The sequence below is a fragment of the Felis catus genome, chromosome A1, assembly GCF_018350175.1.
Source record: "Felis catus isolate Fca126 chromosome A1, F.catus_Fca126_mat1.0, whole genome shotgun sequence".
Classification (NCBI taxonomy): Eukaryota; Metazoa; Chordata; class Mammalia; order Carnivora; family Felidae; genus Felis; species Felis catus.
This window is the reverse complement of record NC_058368.1, coordinates 169557913-169579017: the sequence shown is the minus strand read 5'-3', so window position 1 is coordinate 169579017 and position 21105 is coordinate 169557913. Positions and strand designations below refer to the sequence as shown.

Genomic DNA, 21105 nt, shown 5'->3' with positions numbered 1-21105 from the left:
ATGCTTTCATTCAATATATGAAATTATATGAGCATCCTCAATTGTCCTACAGTGCTCTTAATAGATGCCCAGAGGACAAAATTCTCCATGAAGGTAAGGGCTTACTGTGAACAATGATTTTCCCTAATTATCAGGAATCTTTTTATAATTCTATGATATTCAAGTACATTAAAAATAAACACGGTAAACACAATACTATAAATATTAAGCATGTTAACAGCAGTCATCGAATGCCTGGAGTCTAGCAGACAATGCACAAGCATAAAGGATGTGCACACTACAAGACATGACTCCTGCCTTCTAGGAGCTCGTTTCGTTTTCTAGATAGGGTGCTTCCTGTAACATCTGACCAAAGCTTCTTTTATACTTTTCATTTTTACCTTAAGGATTATGAATTTATGAAAGCAGCCAGCAATGGCTCTTAACAAGCAAAGTAATTCTCATTTAGAGTTCCTAGCTTATGGTTGTGTCTCCAGAAGCACATGGTTTAAACTACACTCCAGACACCAAATATTGATACTTTCTAGTGAAAAGTTCAGGTTAATATTACTTTAAAAATTTTTTACCAAAAACATCTGTTACTTGAGCCCCAATTTTCCATTGTTATATTTCAGAAAAAAAGCACCTTCTTCTATTTTAGGAAGTCTTTCTCTTTCATGGTGTGTTGTGTCATCTTTGCAATGAAAAGCTGGTAGTATGCTTTTCTGAGACAAATAGCTATTTATCTCAATTTCCATATGCATAACTATCATTAAATTGAGCTAAACAGGGGTGCCTGGGTGGCTCTGTCAGTTAAGCGTCCAACTTTGGCTTAGGTCATGATCTCATGGTTCATGAGTTTGAGCCTCACATCAGGCTCTGTGCTGAAAACTCAGAGCCTAAAGCCTGCTTCAGATTCTGTGTCTCATTCTCTCTCTGCCCCTTCCCCACTTGTGCTGTCTCTGTCTCTCAAAAATAAATAAATATAAGAAAAAAATTGAGTTAAATGAAAAAATTCACAATTTTATGAGTAATGATTACTTCATTACTTCAGGAAAACATTATGATATTTATAGAGATATGCAATATATGCTAATAACATATACTAATAATAACATACAGTATACACAGTAACAAAGATATCAGTATTTCAGGAAACACAGGATCTATTTTCCATTATTCATTTATTTTTAAAGTTTATTTTGAGAGGGAGAGCATGAAGAGGGGAGGGGAGGGGAGGGGAGGGGAGGGGAGGGGAGGGGAGGGGAGGGGAGGGGAGGGGAGGGGAGGGGAGGGGAGAGGAGAGGGGAGGGGAGGGGAGGGGAGGGGAGGGGAGGGGAGGGGAGGGGAGGGGAGGGGAGGGGAGGGGAGGGGAGGGGGAGGGGAGAGGAGAGGAGAGGAGAGAGGAGAGGAGAGGAGAGGAGAGGAGAGGAGAGGAGAGGAGAGGAGAGGAGAGAGAGAATCCCGAGCAGGCTCCGCACTGTCAGCACAGAGCCAACATGAGCTCGATCTCGTTAACTGTGAGATCATCACCTGAGCCAACATCAAGAGTCAGATGCTTAACTGATTGAGCCACCCAGCCGCTCCAGGATCTATTTTCCTTTAGCGTCACTTAACTGGCCAGTTAAATCCTCCGGTATTTACAACTTTAACCACTTCACACACATCAGTTTGACAGCTCAAGGGGGCACGTATACAAGCTCCACGGCAAACGTACCTCATAGGCTGTCTGTGAAATAATACTTGCTGTATCCCAAACTGCGCTCATTTGAATTTCCACTGGCTTTCCCGAAGCAGAAGACACTTGTGCTGTGGGGGAACTCACATAGACGGAGACCACCGAGTTTCGGTCTTGTTCTGAAGGATTACAGATGACAAGATACCTGCAAAAACAGCCGTTTCACTTCTTAGGTCTTAAAAATATTTTTACTTCTTTCACACTATGTGTAAGGACTCAACTCATAGACAGTCATAGAGTCAAACACACAGAGAAGACTTATAAGGAACATTCTGGTAAAATTTCTGGAGGACACGTAGTTTCATCACAAAGAACACAGTACAAAGGGTAATGAAATAATGATTCACTTTCTAAGAATAAAATGCTATACAAATGGAAGACATTAAAAGAACTATAATAAAGTTATTTCCATGGCCCAGAAAATGACCTATATACAACATGGCTTTATTAGTCTTTCTAAAATAATCAGCTTGATACAACTAATATCCTGATCCCTGCCTACTAATCTCACTGAATAAAAAACCCCATACATTGCCTATTGGTATTTTAGTCACAATTAATTTAAATTAAAATTCTGACATTCCTATTAGACCACTAAAACACAGCAAAAATTTATGGCTATCCATGCAAAATCACATTAATTCACACATATATCATATATATTGGGGACCCTTATTATCCAAGACATTAGTTCTGGTAAAAAGATAATCTGAAGTGAGTCCACTTAAAATAGGGGCTAAAATTTTATAATAAACAGTGCTAGAAAAAGGTTTGATTGTGACTGGCTAGAAAAAGGACAATGTAAACTATTAAGGTAAGGTTAGGTAATATTTGCAACTATATGCATTTCTTAGAAGGAACAAAAATAGGGGCGCCTGGGTGGCGCAGTCGGTTAAGCGTCCGACTTCAGCCAGGTCACGATCTTGTGGTCTGTGAGTTTGAGCCCCGCGTCAGGCTCTGGGCTGATGGCTCAGAGCCTGGAGCCTGTTTCCGATTCTGTGTCTCCCTCTCTCTCTGCTCCTCCCCCGTTCATGCTCTGTCTCCCTCTGTCCCAAAAATAAATAAACGTTGAAAAAAAAAAAAAAAGAAGGAACAAAAATAATGAATGAACTGGAGTTTCTGGCAGACTTCTTCCAACAACATTTTATATTAGCACATTATGACATCCTTCATGTTACATTTAATTTTTATAGGGTGGTTTTAAACAAAACTACATTTGTAAAAAATATTCAAGGACTTCATCATTTTTCCTAAAGTCCTCTCTCATTTCTTTGATATCGAAAGAATTCTTTGTTGGAGTATCTAGCATCCTTGATTTTCTCAGCTGTGTAACTCTGGCAGATCCCCACTGTTTCATGGCTTTGCCTGTGAGCAGAAACATTCTATACCATCATATATCACAGACATGAAATACACAGCCTTTGAAAGATTTATGATTTTACTTTATAATCAATTTGAATCATATTAGATTCAAATAAATCAAAAGGTATTTCAAGAGAGGATGCTTTAATAATGCAACTCTCTGATTTATTAGTGAATATTTTCATGATCTGAAATATTTTGGTTTCCTATGCAATTCTGTAAATGCAGGAACACAGAACTGAATAGTCAGATAGCAATCCCACACCCACTGACTCATAGTAGCTACATCAGAGATGGTAGAAACAAACTAGTTTTGTGTACCTAGTGCATCAGAAAGCCTTGTAGTGTTATTTTATCCTACATGTGCCCTGTGTATTTCAACTGCATTGCCAATCACTTGAGAAACAAAATTAATGCCCACAGCGGTCAAAACTAAAGTGAAGGACAATAGGAAAACACACAAAAAAAGAAAGAGGATGTAGCATAAAATCTATAATATGTTTGACTCATAAATGGTTTATCAGGGGAAGCACTTACGATAGAAATAATATTATGAGATGCCCAAGTGACAATAACAGCAATAAGAATGGCACTTATAGTATGTATCAGGATCACACAAGCTAACTTACATCACTTATGTTCAGTGATACCATATGTATATGAGAGAAGACAGACTAAAGCCATGTAGTCAAAAACATATTTACAAAGGACACTGAAACTTAGAGGCACTAGGTAGAACCCTACTTTATCCACAGAAGCAACTCTAAAGGATAGCAAGGGTAACGCCCCTTTGAGAGGTATGCTGAACAGACTTACCTGAGTGATCTGTCAACCTATTTGTACCCTCCCACTGCCCTCTACTAGCTGTTGCTTACATGTCACCTGACTTCTTCCATCACAAACCCATGTGGAGAATCACAGCTGCCAGGATTCATTGTTACAGAAAGACAATATCATATTCCTAAGGTGCATTGGGGAAGTAAAACAGTTGAGGATCACCCAACCTCAGCACCAAAGATGTTCAAACCATCATCCTGGAAATGAGTGATTTACTGCTGAACACCATGTTACCAGAGGCTCAGAGGTAGTATGTGAAGAACTCTAAGACACGGTCTAAAGACTCAGACCAGCTTCCTAATTTTGTAGAAGCCCTGAAGCACATCCAGGTACTGAACCTGGAATTCCTTCTGGCAAGTCCTTTGGATGCTCCATTACATAGAGCTGGTCATAAAGGCTTTGAATAATAAATTGTAACATGTGCCCAAGCAATAAATTAGGTAATAAGCATCCAGAACACTGATTCCTTCCCATTGCCAATAGGGGGGAAAATGATTCACATTTAAAGCAAATAATAGTTTTAACCATACACGTGGTTTTGTACACTATTAAACTGCTTTTTACAATAAGCTGGGAACTAAGTTCTGTTTTGTTTTGTTTTAGTAGCTAATTAGTATTTGACCATAATGATGTTTCTACTGTACTGAATGATTATATGATTATCATGCCAGGGATCTATTCAAAAACTACATGTGTAGAGTATATGAGTATAATGCTGAACAAAGAAAATAATTTTTTAACATAATTAGAAATCCACACGTTTTTCAAGTATATCACAGCACAAATTTACCTAATATACACACACAAACTCCTATCTACATACATTTTAAGTACAGTACAGAGAAAGTATAATCATAAATGAATTATATTTCCTTTGGAAATAAGTACACAATCAAAAATTAACTAAGTATTCATTTTCTTTTTTTTAACTTTTTAAAAAAAGTTTATTTATTTATTTTGAGAAAGAGAGTGTGAGCACGCTTTGGGGAGGGGCAAAGAGAGGGGGAGATAGAATCCCAAGCAGGCTGTCTGCACAAAGCCCGACAACGGGGCTCGAACTCACAGAACCATAAGATCATGACCTGAGCCGTAATCAAGACTTGGACTCTTAACCGACTGAGTCACCCAGGAGCTCCTAAATGTTAATTTTCATTATCATATTTGGTGGGTCAAACATTTGTTATACTGCCAACATCCCTAAATATGAGTTCATTTAAACCCATCAGTTGTGAATAAAACCAACAGGTTTCAATATCCTAAATGTCAAACTCGGTTATTAAAAATTAGTAATACTTGATCCACGCTAACAAAAGAAAACAGTAATATTTATATCTTAAAAATTAGGATAGTTAATTTCTATTTCATCTTGGAAGTAACTGTACAGGAAGCTCAGAACATTCCCCCCCCCCCCCCCCGCCACTTGTCCCCACGTTTACATTCGCTTCCCATCACCTATCACCAAGTCCCATCCAGACTCCTAGTTCTCACTAGGATACTAAGCCCCCTTAACTTACTTGGGGTTACAGCAAGTATCCCAATTCTCCATATAAAAGGAACAACCCTCACCTCATGATAACAAAGCATTCATATGGTACCTGCCAACCCAATTAGATGACAGATTATGATCTACTTTGAGAGAAAAAGGAATGGAGAAAAATGAAGACATCTGCATGCTCATGTCAAACTGGGAATCATTTTATGGGAGAACTAGAATTCCACTGTACACATGGTTCTGTCCTTGAAGACTATTGAGGAGGAGTATATTTAGAATTCCTTCACCCCTTTTGTAGAAATGATTCATGTCATGATAAGAAAGACACCTGGGGCAATCCAAGTCCTCTCTTTAAGGCAAATCTAATCAGTGCCCACTTGAACAATAGATTAGGACCATTCGGGCTTCCTTCTAGGATTGGATGAAGGGTAGAGTGGAAGGAGCATGTCCTTAGTCAGAGTCACCTTGGAGCTATCTCTTAGTTTGCTTCTTGTATGCGGGGCCCAGTCCTCAGGACTGTACGGGCAACCTATAAGACACAGCCTTTCATCCTTCCCACTGAACAGGTAGGAAACTGAGGGTCATCGAGGCTAGGTATTTTGCCAACACTGACCCAGTGAAAAGTGCAACAAGGCTCAAAACCTGGCCTTACCTCCCTAGCTATCTTCTTAACCATTTTACTCACAGGACAAGCTTATAAGCACCTTTTTGACAACTGAGGTTTCACGTGGAGATTCCCTTAGTTCCAAATTCATATGTGAAGAACTTTCTCTCCTCACCGATGCCCAAGATCCCCATGGAGCCTCTCTCTTCAGAAAGCTCAGGATGAACAAAAAGCTATTTATATTTCAGTATATTTGTGAAAGAAAATTTATAAACTGGAACATTGGAACAGAAAAAAATCTTGTACTATACACTAAGGAGCTCATCTTATAACTTCACTATGTGAGGTAACCAAAACAATATTCAAGGAAAACATTTAAAAAGCATTATGTATATTTATGACTGCGTAAGGGAGACACAAATGAGAAGTATTTACAAGTCTCCTTTAAATACAGTTTAAAACCAATTAAGCAAACACTAGGTTATATGAACAATCATTGTAGCTTCATGAGCCTAGTGTAGTACCTGACACAGAATAACATTCAATAAATAGTTGATAAATGAGTAATGCACAGAAATCCCACTAGGAGAATATATCATTTATAAATGATTCCTACCAGTGTGGGGCTTTAGAGGTTTATCAGATCATTTTCACTTCTATTACTTTTCAATTCCATAAAAAAATGATTTTAAAGTCAACAAGCTATATAATTAACCTCTTTGCAAAGACAGGAAATGACAGATCCAAGATTACAGAGAAAGTTAAGAATAAAGCAGGCTAAAGTTCAGTCTGATTCTTTTTTTTTTTTAACATTTATTTATTTTTGAGACAGAGAGAGAAAGAGCATGAACGGGGGAGGGGCAGAGAAAGAGGGAGACACAGAATTGGAAGCAGGCTCCAGGCTCTGAGCCATCAGCCCAGAGCCTGACGGGGGCTCGAACTCACGGACCGTGAGATCGTGACCTGAGCTGAAGTCGGACGCTCAACCGACTGAGCCACCCAGGCGCCCCTCAGTCTGATTCTTAATCAATGACAGCAGAGTAAAAAATTCATTTCAAATAAGAATATATACATCTTCTCTAAGTAGCCTCATTAGTAGAGTGTAATCTAAAGAAAAGTAGTAAACTTACATAATTTTCTGAATGTGGAAATATATAGATTTATATGTTTATAGAAATTTTAATTTCTACACTTGAAGTCTTTTTGATACAGTCCACCTAGTTTTCTGGGTTTAAAACACAATGCTTACCATATTAGCCACCGGGGGGAGGGGGGGGGGGGAGTCAAGATATTAAAAACAAAAGGACCCTTTTTGATACATGTCAGTTCTTCAAAAATCACACAGTTCTATGATTCCTGGGTTCTGGAATGAAACATATTCAAGCTGAAAACCCCACCATGGCACTTAGAATTTGAGAGGCCTGAGCAAGTTATTTCATTTCTCCAAGCCTTAATATCCTCATCTATAAAATCAGTAGACAAGACTCTTATTAGGGTTAAAAGATAAAATGTTTGGAAAATCACATAGCTCAGACCTGGCACAAAGTGGAATCTCAATAGCGATTAAATCTCTCGTTTTCCTTACAAAATCCTCCTGGCGTCCTGACCAAGGACTCTGGTACATGAATCACACTGGATGGTAGAGTGAATGTTTTAATTAACCCAGGTCACTGAGCTGCCTTAAATGCTTTTCTGTGTAAGGCATATAAAAATCTAAATGACAGAAATTAACAAGACCACATATGTGATAACACAGATCTACCTTGAAACAAGAGTTCAGACGACCAGGGTCGGGGTGGGGGCGGCGGGGGTAGAAATAAATGCACAGGTGCGTACAATACATCCATGTACCAAGGGGTTAACCACATGGAATATGGATAAATTAAAAAGCAAGAAAAAAAAGACAGAAGGATATCTCTTGGTATATGTAGTTATAAACTTAAGAATGTGAATACATAGCCCCTGTCCTGGAAGGATCTATAATCTAAGAGAAGAGAGAGAAAATGGGTGATGGGCATTGAGGACGGCACTTGCTGGGATGAGCACTGGGTGTTGTGTGCAGGCAATGAACCATGGGAATCTACCCCCAAATCCAAGAGCACACTTTACACACTGCATGTTAGCCTATTTGACAAAAAATTATATTAAAAAAAAAAGGAAAAGAAACTGTTAAGTTCAATATAATAGGGTAAGTAATAAGACAAAAGTATGCACAGGGCATCCTGTGACACACACAAAAAGGTGGCAGGATGATTAAGAATTAATCGGGAGAATATACAAAATAGGAAATTAGCTTTATACAAAATGACCGCATATACAGAAAATTATAAAACTTTACTGAGACATAAAAATGAACACATGGAGAGACATTTATTTTAGGAGGGAAAAATTAAAAAAACAAAACAAAACAAAACACAAAAAACAAAAACCAACCAACTTCCCCAAAATTAATTCATGAACCGTATGTGTTGCTAACCAAAATCCCACTGAAATTCTCCTGTTGGGAAAAAGAGGGCAAGAAAATTCTGTAATTTACCTATAATAATAAGACAGGCAAGACAAAATGGTTAAACAGACACACTAAAGCAATATGCCAGGACTGATTCTAGATTTAAAAAATTGAGAAATATAAACAATGACAAGATTAGTAGAAAAAAGAAAAAAAACAACAAATGTATCATTTGTGGCATAGAGGTCTCTGTAACCATAACAGTAAAAAAAAAAAAAAAAAAATAGCTAAGTGAAAGGCTAGCAGAGTTGATAACAAAAGCTTAAGCATTTTCTATCTTAAAAATAAGATTAAAGAATAATAAAAAACAGAAAATCAAATTTGGGAAATTTGTAAAGTGCTCTTACAAAATCAATAGCAACATAAACAGCCAAGTAGAAAAAGTGACCATTTTCCAACTATCAAATTTAAGTTGGAATATAAATGTTGCTTCAGCTTCTAGGAGAGATGGAGTAGCTGACAGACAAGAGCTCTCAATTCTATGGCCAACTAGAAAACCCAGATAAATATGGCAATCATCTGCTTGAAAGCAACAGGAACTGCTGAGGAGAGAAAAGAACTTCAGAGAAGTGAGCTTCATTCTCTAGCCATTTTTACCCTGGGACATGCCAATTCTCAGCACTGGGAAAGGCTGAGTTCCATGAAAAGCCTAGAGGAGGATCACGGTGGGAACAGAGAGGCCAAAAAGCACTTAGCCAGAGCTTAGGAGGCTTCAAGTGTACATTTGGCTTTCTCATCGGTTCATGTGCCAAACGCTGGGGTGCTGCACAGAAAGGGAGGCTTACAGCCTAAACAGAAAACTTATGAAAAGTAGAGCAGAGACATCTCATGACATTTTAGAACCCACCAGGGAGTAGTGCCTATAGAATACACTAGACTATCAGTTGAAAACTTGGAGAACTAGACAAACGAGATATAAATTAGCCTCAGTTTAGCATAGTGCTTGATTGGAGGATGACTGAATGCTTCCTAGAAGAAGATATTTTCTGGAGCCTATGTAAGTGTCTACTACTTGATATAAAATTTCAAGACATCCAAAAGACAGAGCCACATGATTAAACACCAAGAAGAAAAAGACAAAAGAATTAGAACCACACATGATCCAGATAAGGGAGTTAACTGAAAAGACTTTAAAATAATTATTAATATGTCCAAGTAAAGATGAAAATATGAATAAAGAGATGAAAAGATAAACAATTTCACCACAGAAACTGAATACATCAAGGCTAAACTGAATGAAATTCTGAAAGGAGAAGTATTTGAAATTACAAATTCCACAGATATATTTAACAACAGAGTATATTCAACAAAAGAAAACTTACATTATTAACAAGGTACTTCCTCTAGATTCTGGTATTATTAGTGAATATTCTGCAACTACTTCTTAATACTTTGGATGTAAAACCATTTTCTACATCAAGTATGTATTTTTTAAGTAATTAGAAAAATACAACAACAACATAAACAAGAACCTTTTTAAACGTGGGGCAGCGGAGGGATAGCCAGGTAAAGGAAAAGTAGGGAAATACAATCTAGGTAGAAAAATTCTAAGAATAAAAGCACAGATACACGAAAAAGGATGTTATTTTCAGGACATACAAGCCATCCAACACCACTAAAATCTACACAGTAAGGTGAACTTCTAAAATATCAATATATGAGCTAGAAGGGGAACTAAATCACTAAGTCACAGTGAGGAGTGGGTATATTTAAATCATTGTAAGGTACACAGACCCAATTAGTTATAGGGAGTGACTAAAAGGTTTAACATGGTCAGATTCATTTTGAATAGATATTTCTAGTTGCTAGGTAGAGGAATAATTTAAGGAGTCAAGATTAAAAGCAGGAAGACCAAGCAAGTGGCCATAACAGCCCAGGTAGGAAAGGTGAAGACCTAAGTTACAAAAGTAGTAGAAATGCAAAAAGAACAAATCTGAGAAGCAGGCAGGATAATGTGTCAGTAAAATTTTTTGGATTCCTTGCAGAAAGCTGAGTAAAACCAGAAAAACCATCTACCACAATTCCTGGTTTTCAGTTAGGGTGGGATAGATATGGTGGTGCCATTAATGAAGAATTGAACTACCACCTGAGTAGTGGGAGGAGCTTTCAAGGTGAAGGTGGTAAATCCAGGTTCAGACTTCTTGAATTTGAGGTGCCTGAGATACATCTACATAGATTTATTTTGATGCTCTGAAATTAATTATCCCAAACTCAGAATCCACTTATTCCCTGGAAATACAAAAATTAGGTTTCAAAAGTATGACAGGCAGAACACTTATACTCCCCTCCCCCAAGTTGTCCACATCCGAATCCCCAGAACCTATGAATAACTTATATGGCAAAAGACACTTTGCAGATGCAATTCAATTAAACACCTTGGGATGGTGAGATTTCCTGAATTATCCAACCGAGCCCAATATAATCACAAGGGTCCTTATTAGAGAGACAGAGGAAGGTCCAACTGAGAAGAAGGCCACATGACAACAGAAGCGGGAAGAGGCTAGAATATGTGTGAAAGGGGTCACCGGCCAAGGAATGCAGGCGGCCTGCAGAAGATGAACAAGGCAAAGAAAGAGATCCTCCCCTTGGGGCCTGTGGCAGGAACCAGCCCTGCCAACACTTTGTGAGGCCCATGAAATGGACTCTGAACTTTGGATCTCCAGCACTGTGTGTAAGACAGTAAATGAGTGCTTTTTTAAGAGACCGAGTTTGTGGTAATTTGTTACAGCACAATAGGAAACTAACACCAGGTTACACTATTCCTCTTGAAAATGAAGGCTAAACTCTGGTTTCACAAAGAATGAGACTTTGTACCACCAAGCAAAATAAAGAAAATCTTGAGGTCTGGAAAGTAGGGCAGGGTGGGGGTGGACAAAGAGCAATGAGAAGAACTTGGGCTCTTTGGAACTGGGCCCAAGGAAAAGACTGCAATGAAGTATATCCAGCGGTCTGACCCTCTCTCCCATGGAAGATGTCCTCCCACATCCTCATCCACTGACCATCAGGCCTGATGTGGCCCAATCCCACTGTCCTAGCACAGGTGGCCACAGCAAACACTACTGAGAAAGCAAATAAGGAAAACCCCAAACCTGTACTTTGTGAGAAGCAAATGACTGACAGTCTCTTGCAGAGACTAAGGTGGTTATTCCCAGCTTTTTAAAAATTATATTTATTTTCTAATCTTTGAAAACCTTAAACAGACCCCACTCACTGGAGAAATGCACACATGCACAAGACTTTTCATGTAAGTTCCAAGGCCTCCCAGTTTAAACATCTTTCTAATCTTATAAATGAGGCCTTCTCAGGCAAATACTTAACTGTTTTCCCCACAAAAATTTCTCTAGAAACTATATAATAAGTCTTTCTTCTCTTCAATTACCAGATAATGGAATTTATATTTGTAAGAAGAAAAATTAAAAAATTGATGTTTTCTGAAAGCTTCCAGGTGATTAAGTAACAAACATAGTCTCATCTAAGAGGCAAAAAAATTGAACACTAAGGAACAGAACACTCTTTTTCTCAGTAATAAGGATTATACTTGAATATAATAGTGTATAAATGTTACCTGATCTTCCTAACACATGATTATTTCACCATTTTTTCCTATATTTAGGAGAAATAACTTTCTTAAAATTTATGGACAAAAAATACTCTCAATCTATCATCCTATGAACAGTCATCTGCCCAAGGACAGGATTCAAAAGGAAAGTCTACAAGTGCACTGAGTATGTGAGTGAATCCAAATGCAAAGCAGTCTTTCAAGAAACAATATGACGACAGCAGGACCTAAAATTGCTACTGTCTACTAAGTATTTAATTTCTGAGAAACCCTTCTATCTCAAATCCAAGAATTCCACAAAATATTACCAATAAAAGTTCTTAGTTTCAATGAAAAGTCTGTGATATTGTTAAGCAAATATTCTAGAAAGCTATTCTGTAGGAAATAATTACTTTGAGAATTATGCTTGTTTGTGATACTAATCGACAAAGCAGTAAATCAGCAACAGCACTGTAACTTAAAGAAATATTTTTGCTATTTTTAACCCGAAGTCAATTTGACTTGGCAGGTGGTGGAGGGTTTCTCAGATATAATGGTAACGATAACAATAATAGTGATAACACCAACAGCTGCACTTAATTTGCGTTTAGAACACTGCCTCACACTCAGTATGTACTTTACTTGAATTAACTCCTTTCGGTTTCACAACTAACTTATGAAGTCCTAGAATCAGGACTATTTTACAGATGTGTAGGAGTGGTTTGGTATCCTCCTGCTCGTGGGCACATAGCCATTTAAGTGACAGAGCCAGGATTGAAACTCAAGCAATCCAACTCCCGCTGACTGCAGAAGGCAGTCCTGTTTCTCTCCAGGGGGGGAAAGACGCTCAAAGTGTACGTGCTAGAAATACAGCTGTGTCATCTGTAGCACTCGGAGTCCTATCAGAGTCCCCATGTCCCCAAAGCTCTCGGAATGCTGCTTCATCAGAGCTCTGTATCAATCCCAGTGAAAAGCCTACACCTAAGAACCCTCTAACCACCTCCAATGGCAGGACTGTGGTTCAAAGGGGTTTCTTTGAGGTGAAAATGAGGCTAACCTTCCTGAGCTGCTACAGGGCCAACACGTGCTGTTCTCTCAGTCTGCACTTAATTTTTCTAAGAGGTGGTAGGAAGGGAACTGCCATAATAAGTCACCAACTTGCAATAGTGGAGACATTCTGGAAACCAGTTTCCTATGTCCCCGTTAATTGGACAAACGTGCTTAATTTCCAGAATTGAGTTTTCTACCCAAAAACTTCCTTTCCTGGTGTTTGCCCAAAGGAATGCTTTATATACGATTTATGTTTTAAAAAAACAGACAAGAGGGGTGCCTGGGTGGCTCAGTTGGTTAAGCGTCCAACTTCAGCTTAGGTCATTCTCTCACAGTCAGTGAGTTCAAGCCCCGTATTGGGCTCTGTGCTGACAGCTCAGAGCCTGGAGCCTGCTTCGGTTTTTGTGACTCCTTCTCTCTCTGCCCCTCTGCCTCTCATGCTCTGTCTCTCTCTCAAAAATAAATAAACATTAGAAAAAAACACTAAAAAAAAAAAAAAACCAAACAGACAAGAAAGTCAATGTTAGCTGGATGTGACCCTAGGAATCACCTACTTGAGCCCCCCTCTCTCCCAACACATGTAGAGACTGGAATTAAATTTTCAAAGAAAAAGATGCTAGTTAGTGACAGCGGTGGGACTGGAATAAGCCCTTGACTCTTGGTCCAGACCATTCATAATACTGTGCTCTTTCTAGGCACCTGACCATGAAATCTGCTCAAAGCTCAGTGGTATGGAAACAAAAGAGTACCATAAATGTTATCAGATATTATCCCTGCAGATACTACTTACAGTTGCAACTCAACATTATAAATTGAAGTGTTAACTTTCAAAAGTACAACTGCTTATTTCAGGAACGGGAAAAGCACTTCTAAAAGCCAAAATATAACCAAAGTAGAATCAACATGCAATTTTGTAACTTTTAAATAGTCCTGAAAAATCTTACAACTATTTCCAGTGCATAACAGAAAACAGCAATAAGAAGGATAAGTACTCCTTTCCAACTATTCTAAAACCTTTGATACTAAAGCAATAATAAGAAACAGATACAAAAACTGTACATAATTTGGCTGACCCTAAGAGTCTTGTCACCAATTAAGTTGCTTTCACTCTGAGAGGAGTTTCGCCTACAACAAAAATACCATCTGTTTTACCTAAAACATTAAGATGTTCTATTTTCTTGTCATTTCAGAAATCACATCTGTAGCCATTTTCTGAAAAGACAGCATAAGACATTATATTTATGGGTGACTGCATAAGGAATGATGTTCAATCAAAATGTAATTTTCATCTACTGGGAGAAAATTTCATTTCTCCAATAACTGTAACGCTGTAACTTTGGAGGAACGCATAGTACATAAACAGGCTGATTTTCACAAATAAAAAGACCTTAAAAGTTAATGCAGTTAAAATAAAGTTGTTTTGTTACTAAAGACAGACAAGGCAAATACGTTTATATTCACTGCGTATGTCTTTGTCGACAACTGAAATCTATCTTGTGTGAGGTTTGTAGGTGAAAAGAAAAAAACAACAACAACTTATTATTGGTGCTAGTGAGCCACCATATAAGAGGTAAAAATATGAAAAGAACAAAACACAAGCCACTTTTACTTTCAAAACACTTTTAGACACAATATTGGTCCTGGGAAAGACATTCTACTCTACAATCCAATGAACCAATTGAAGATACACAAACACTGGAAAAAACATCACTCACAGTGAAGGCAAACACAATGTCACAAGGGATAAAGAACACATGAAGAAAAACACACAAGCCATCCAACTACCTATGATACTTTGAGTATATATTAAGCACCTACAAAAAACCCTAAAACCCAGGTATGTTTTACTTTGAAAGGTAGCCTAATTACACATACAATTTTCTTGCCTAAAATAAAATAAAATAAAATAATGCTGCTCTCCAAATAAGGATGAAATAAATAAGTCCAAAGGCTCTATTTAAAATTTTTCTTTTACCACAAAGTTGTGAAGTGTTCTGAAGTCCAAGATGGGCTTGAAGCCCTTCCTGACTTTTTCAGGATCAGGATACTTTCACTAAAATCCTTTTCCTTGTTCCTCTTGTAGTGCACGCTTTATTAATCTGCATTTAGAAGGAAAAAAAATCTTGTTCAGAAGAACAGAAGACTTTGAAATATGCCATATTACTTCAGTCTTTCCTGTGAACTGCTTTGAGTTAATTAGCTGTATCTTAGTAATTTCAGGAGACAGGATGGACATGGAGAGAAAAGAAGAGAGAGAACAGAAGACTAAATGTGCAAGAAATCAGAAAAACAAACTACGGACTCTCTCTAGTAGAATTATCACCTCCCCCCACCCGAATACACATCACTTTTAAAAATCACTCACATTCCAGATATTTAATTTACTTTATCACTTCCATAGTGCATTCTATAACTCCAACAGGGGGAAAAACTTTGGCACTACAGCAGTAACAGAAGAGAATCCCTCAAGATTTGCATTATCCAGCAGATACACCAAAACTAATGCCAGCTTTTCTTTGGCACTGTCTCATCTCCTTTCCAAAATTTTTCTTCGGTTCCACAAAGTAATGTATTTCCAAATACCTTAACTGGAAATTTTTATAATCCTTCCTAGATTGTAGGTGGTAATCCCCAGGGTAACTCTGCCTTTACACTGTAAGGCAAATCTCACCATAATCCAACATGTATAGAACACATATTTTTCCTCTCCATCGTCTGCGCTTTCCTGATTATGATCTCTGATGGGGTAATTGCAAGATGTTGGAAGCAACAAACAAAATCACTTTAATTTCATTAGACAAGCCACGCAACTAAAACACCTTGTATAAACTTAATTCACTGTATAATAATCTGACAATAAACTAGAACCACACAGCTAGTTAAGAAAGTTTGATTTAAAGAATAAACAATAAAAAGGCAATTAAAACACAGACTAACCAGGCAATTTAGCAGGTGTTCACTCAACACATAACTACTTTGCCATTGCTTTTCAAGAAATAAAACTTAAAACTATCATTTCAAATGCAGTCTGTTCAACCACTTCCACAGATAAAATCTAAAGCTAATAAAATCTAAAATAATTTTGTACCTAGGAATAAAATCACAGTAGACTAATTATAACAGCCTGGGAAGGAAGATTCTTTTCAAGTTCACATAAAGTTGATGAAAAGAATGATTTAAGATACCATGCCCTGAAAGCAGTAAGAAGACAAATTCCATCCACATTGTAAATCATTTAGAAATCACTATGTGAGAATGATAGCAGGCTACTGATAAACATTTTCTTCAAACTTCTAAATGGCAACAAAAATGTATATAATTGACAGTTACGGTATTTAAAGTTGCCTATTACAAACTTTAAACTGCCTAATGCAAGACGTGTAAAAGGTATTATTTCAGGAGGTGCAAGAAAGCATTAAGAATTTCTTTTTTAATTCTGATAATGAGGAAGCCTAAAGCATAGTCAAGAAGCTAGAGCACTAGGCAGACAAGTAGAGTCAAGGCAAGGACTCTTACAAAGAAGAAAAGTCAACACTTACATACCTCTGTGCTTACAGAATGTGATACCATGGGCGAAGAGTCAGCACTACTTGACTTGAAAAAAATTCTTAAGAAACAGACATTTTTCAATTTTTGGAAGGGATGGGAAGCAGAACAAAGAAGAAAAGTTGAGGCACTCAAGCACGATGCTAATAACAATCTGATGTCAGTCAGAGAGTTCTGGTACTTTCTGCTGTACTGTGTCTTTATTAGGCAATTTGCTAATTATTAACTAATTACTTCATAATTCCTCCAAACCATTGCTGTGTAAATCTATAATCTCTATCTTCAAAATCTAAAAAACTCTGAAAATCAAGTTTTTCAAAATTCATTTGGTGGCAAAACCTGAACTGACATGAAGCCACATATAATTATTTATTCTACTTGATCTTAATATTCAGAAATTTTAAGTTATTTGATAAGCCCTGTCCCAGACCAAAATATTATTTATGCAATATGCCATATATTCATATTAAGTTCCTAAAATTTAAAAAATTCTGAATTCACAAAGATTTCAGGTAAAGGACTGAGGATTTTATTTAGAGGTAGGCTATGCAGCAGTCCAAGTCATAGACTACTTACAGCAGACATCCTATCTGTGTAGGTTCTGAGCCAAAAGAAAACAAAACAAAAAAACCCACCCAAAACCAAAACCAAACAAAAACCAACAGGAAATGAAAGAAGGAAAACATGAACACATCCCAGCACAGTGTTACACAAGGCAAGAACACAAAATAAATCTGTCATCGAATGACTATCTGAACTAGGGAATAAGTATATTTTAACATGGTCCTAAATAGATCACTAAGAAACAGTGAACATTTAAGAATACTGTGTTTTCTTCATACGTGAACACCCCTAATCCCAAGAGAACATACGTGCTCTTACTTTCTCTCTCTTCCAATTCTTTATTTTGCAGTATCTAATTAAGCTTTGGTTTTGGAATAAATGGAAAACCTGTTTCTTAATAATTGTGTGGGATATGATTTTTCTACCTAACTGGTAGAAGAGTCTTGAGAACAAGTTTTTAAGAAGCTTCTAGCACCCAGGACTGATTTATTCAGGGCAGATCTGTTTCTACAGTGTACACAACACAACTCTAGTCTCAGTTGATGAGGACAAGGAAGAGTAGTCAATGATCAGAAAACACAGTAGCTAGCCTGGGGTCTAGAAAACGAACCTAATGAGTAGATCATGCTAGCTGTCTACCCACAAGCTGTTTTCATATTTTCTTTTACTGAGGATGACAATAACTTTAACTTACAAAAAAAAAAAAAAAAAAAAGCCCTTGATTCCCCATACTTGAGATGGCCACATAACACAGTTCTGGCCAATGAAATGCAACTAGAATTCACAAAGTGGAGCTTCCCAGAAAATTATTGTATCTTCAATTTAGTAAAAGTCAGCAGACTCAAGTGGCATAACTTTCATCCTCTGCTCCTCCTCCCTGCTCCTGGCTGGAACACAATGCAATGTCTGGAGAAGCAGGCACAACCTTGAGACCATGAGAACAACTGCCACAGGCTGAGGCAGGGCTGAAAGGTAAAAGGGGCCCAGTCCTTTAATGACCTCAGGGAACACATCACAAGTCCTGAACTACCTACTTTGAAACTCATACCTAAGAAAAATAAACTGCTTTCTTGTGAAGCCAATGTAGTAAGGTTTTCGTTATCTGCAGTTGAATACAATCTGAAGAGAAACACTATACCCACAAGAAACGATGCTGAAGTACCAAGAACTCATATTAATCTTAAAAGAAGATAGCACTGAATGCAAGATGATTCTTCTAATGCAAAAAATTTCCCATAAAGATTGATCACTATAGACATACTTTTCCTTAGAGGGCTGCTTAATTTTAAATCTGTCCTTAACTGCCTATCAAATACTACACATAACTTCTCATAATTGCTACCTTCTCTACCTGAATTTTTAGTTACCAATTCAGCAAACACCTCCACCATATGAAGCACTTCTTCCTCATTTCATTCAACCATTTGTAACATCTTCAATTCAAGCAAGTCTTCTTCATTTTCTCCATGGAAGTTGAAAGGCAGATTTCATAAAAACTTAAGCTCAAACCTCAGAATTTACCAAACCTATGCTCTCTTTAATTTAATACAAAAAGATATGCTAATGTAGGCATTATTTTAAACTTCATATAGAATTTTATGAACATAAGAGTATTTGCCCAATCCCTTCTGGTTATTGATGAACATTTAAGTATTTTAAACATTTGAAGTATTTGTTTGGATGATAAAGCTGAGAGACATATTTTGCCCACAGTTCTCTTCACCTCTATATAGGATTATTTCTGCAGGATACATTTCTTCCAGTGCAATGCCTAATTTGAATGCACCTGGCACATATTACTAGGTTACCTTCCAGAAAGATTGCCAGGTGTCACGTTAGGATGGTGAGCAAAATCCAACCTACGCCTTCATGGGATTTATAGCAAGTTCCTTCAGCAGAATATTACATAGGTGCTAAGTTGGACAACAGTGGTTAAACACATAGTCACATGGGAGCACGTAAGAGTGCCACCTAGTCTAACTCAAGGGTATCAGAAAAAGGTTCCAGGAATGTAACATCTAAATTGAGTTCTAAAAAGATAATCAGGAATTTGTGTGTGTGTGTGTGTGTGTGTGTGTGTGTGTGTGTGTGTGTGTAACGTGCGTGTGTGTATATGATTGGGGATGTGGTGAGAAGGGTTTTTGTTTTGTTTTGTTTCTAGGCAGCAATACTCTAGAAGTAAGAGAACACAGTATGTCAAGAGAATTGATAGTTGAAGGGCTGAAGCACATAGTGCAGGCTGAGGTGATGTGAAAGATGACGCGAGACACCAAAATGCAGACACATGATTCAAGTTAAAGAGTCTGTGAGTTTATCCTTAAGGCAATGGAGAAAAGAAGAGTTTTGAACAGAGAAGTTAGAACATCATTGCTAGTATCTGTTATAGGCCTACGAAGTACTACATTCTATACTATTAAGTTCATATAGGTAAACTTATTTAATTCCTCCAACAAATGTAGGAGGGAAGGACGTCTGCCACTGGGGTGTCACCATCATCCAGGGGAGAGACAGTAACAACCTAAAATAGGGTACTGGCACTGAAGATAAGGAGAAGTGGACAAAACTGCAATACATTTAGAAAGTAGAATGAAAAGAGACAAAGATGACCAGGGCAATCCTGAAATTTATTATCCAAATGAATATACCTTTGAGAATCAAAGAGGACCACTAATGAAAAACTGAATACACGCTCACTCTAAAATTGAGGCCCAAGTTGAGGAGCCTGGGTGGCTCATTTGGTTGAACGTATGACTTCCGCTTAGGTCATGATCTCACGGTTCGTGAGTTCAAGCCCCCCATCGGGCTCTGGGCTGACAGCTTCGAATTCTGTGTCTCCCTCTCTCTGCCCCTCCCCACTCATGCTCCGTCTCTCTCTCTCTCCTTCAAAAATAAATAAAAACATTTAAAAAAAATTAAATTGAGGCCCAAGTAAGTGGAGGACAAAGCTGACATTTTATTTAAGTGCTTGGGACCACAGAGTGGGTATGAGTAGAGACTAGGAGTTCTGTTTTAGAGAACACTGAGATGGAGGTACAAGTGAGCCATCTCAATGGAGCTATCCACCTGGCCCATGGGCAGAACTCCAGAGACTTTTCTCAATAGAGATATACACGTGGTGAGTCAACGGTACGCTGACAATAAATGAAGGCAATGGAGTCGGAAATATCACTCTTACCAGGAGCTTTTATCTTTTAAATCTTCCTGAGGCAAAACAATTATTTATTTAAGATCTCTTATATGCTCTTGACTCTCCACCTCTTTCAGATGTTAACATAATCTCAAGCTACACATCTGTATTCCTGTAGATTTTTCTACAGTACACATTTACCTTCAGTTTCGGTAACCAAATTTACAACAATGATTTGGATTCATGACGTCTCCTTACTTCCAGTGCCTTCTTACTTTTGATTCACACATTAGTCAGCTGAGTTGACTTTATCCAGAAAATTTTTAAAGAGTACCTGTGGTACATTTTTATAGGTGTTTTCATATTTGAAAATGTCTTTTTTTGTTGCCTTCACATATGAAAGAGAACTGTGAGTATAAAATGATTTCAAACCTCCACAGACTTGTCATTACCGAGAAGAAACCTAAGTCAGTCTAGCTTTTGTTCCATATTATACATGATCTGTCTTTTTGCTTGGGTACTTTTACAATATGTCCTTTTCCTTTAAATTGAACTAAGTTAGCAAGACACACCAGGGGTGACTCTCTTTTCATTTGTATTACCCAGAACTTCACCCTTTTCATCTATAAAGCAAGACCTTCTCGGCTCAGAAAACTTTTCATCAATTGTATCTTTGATCGTTGCCTCTGCTCCATTTTTTTCCCGAAGAAAATCTCTAAGTCTTTTGTTAAAATCTTGCCTTCCATGCCTATCATCTTC

General features: G+C 37.6%; 1 protein-coding gene across 1 annotated transcript in view; it reads right to left on the bottom strand.

Annotated features, from left to right (window-relative positions):
- Positions 1–21105, bottom strand: part of MAN2A1 (mannosidase alpha class 2A member 1) — a 166665-nt gene that overhangs the window by 48912 nt on the left and 96648 nt on the right. The window contains exon 13 of the mRNA XM_003981174.6: positions 1697–1862. Within this exon, the coding sequence (XP_003981223.4) occupies positions 1697–1862 (166 nt within the window). The remainder of the gene's footprint in view (positions 1–1696; positions 1863–21105) is intronic.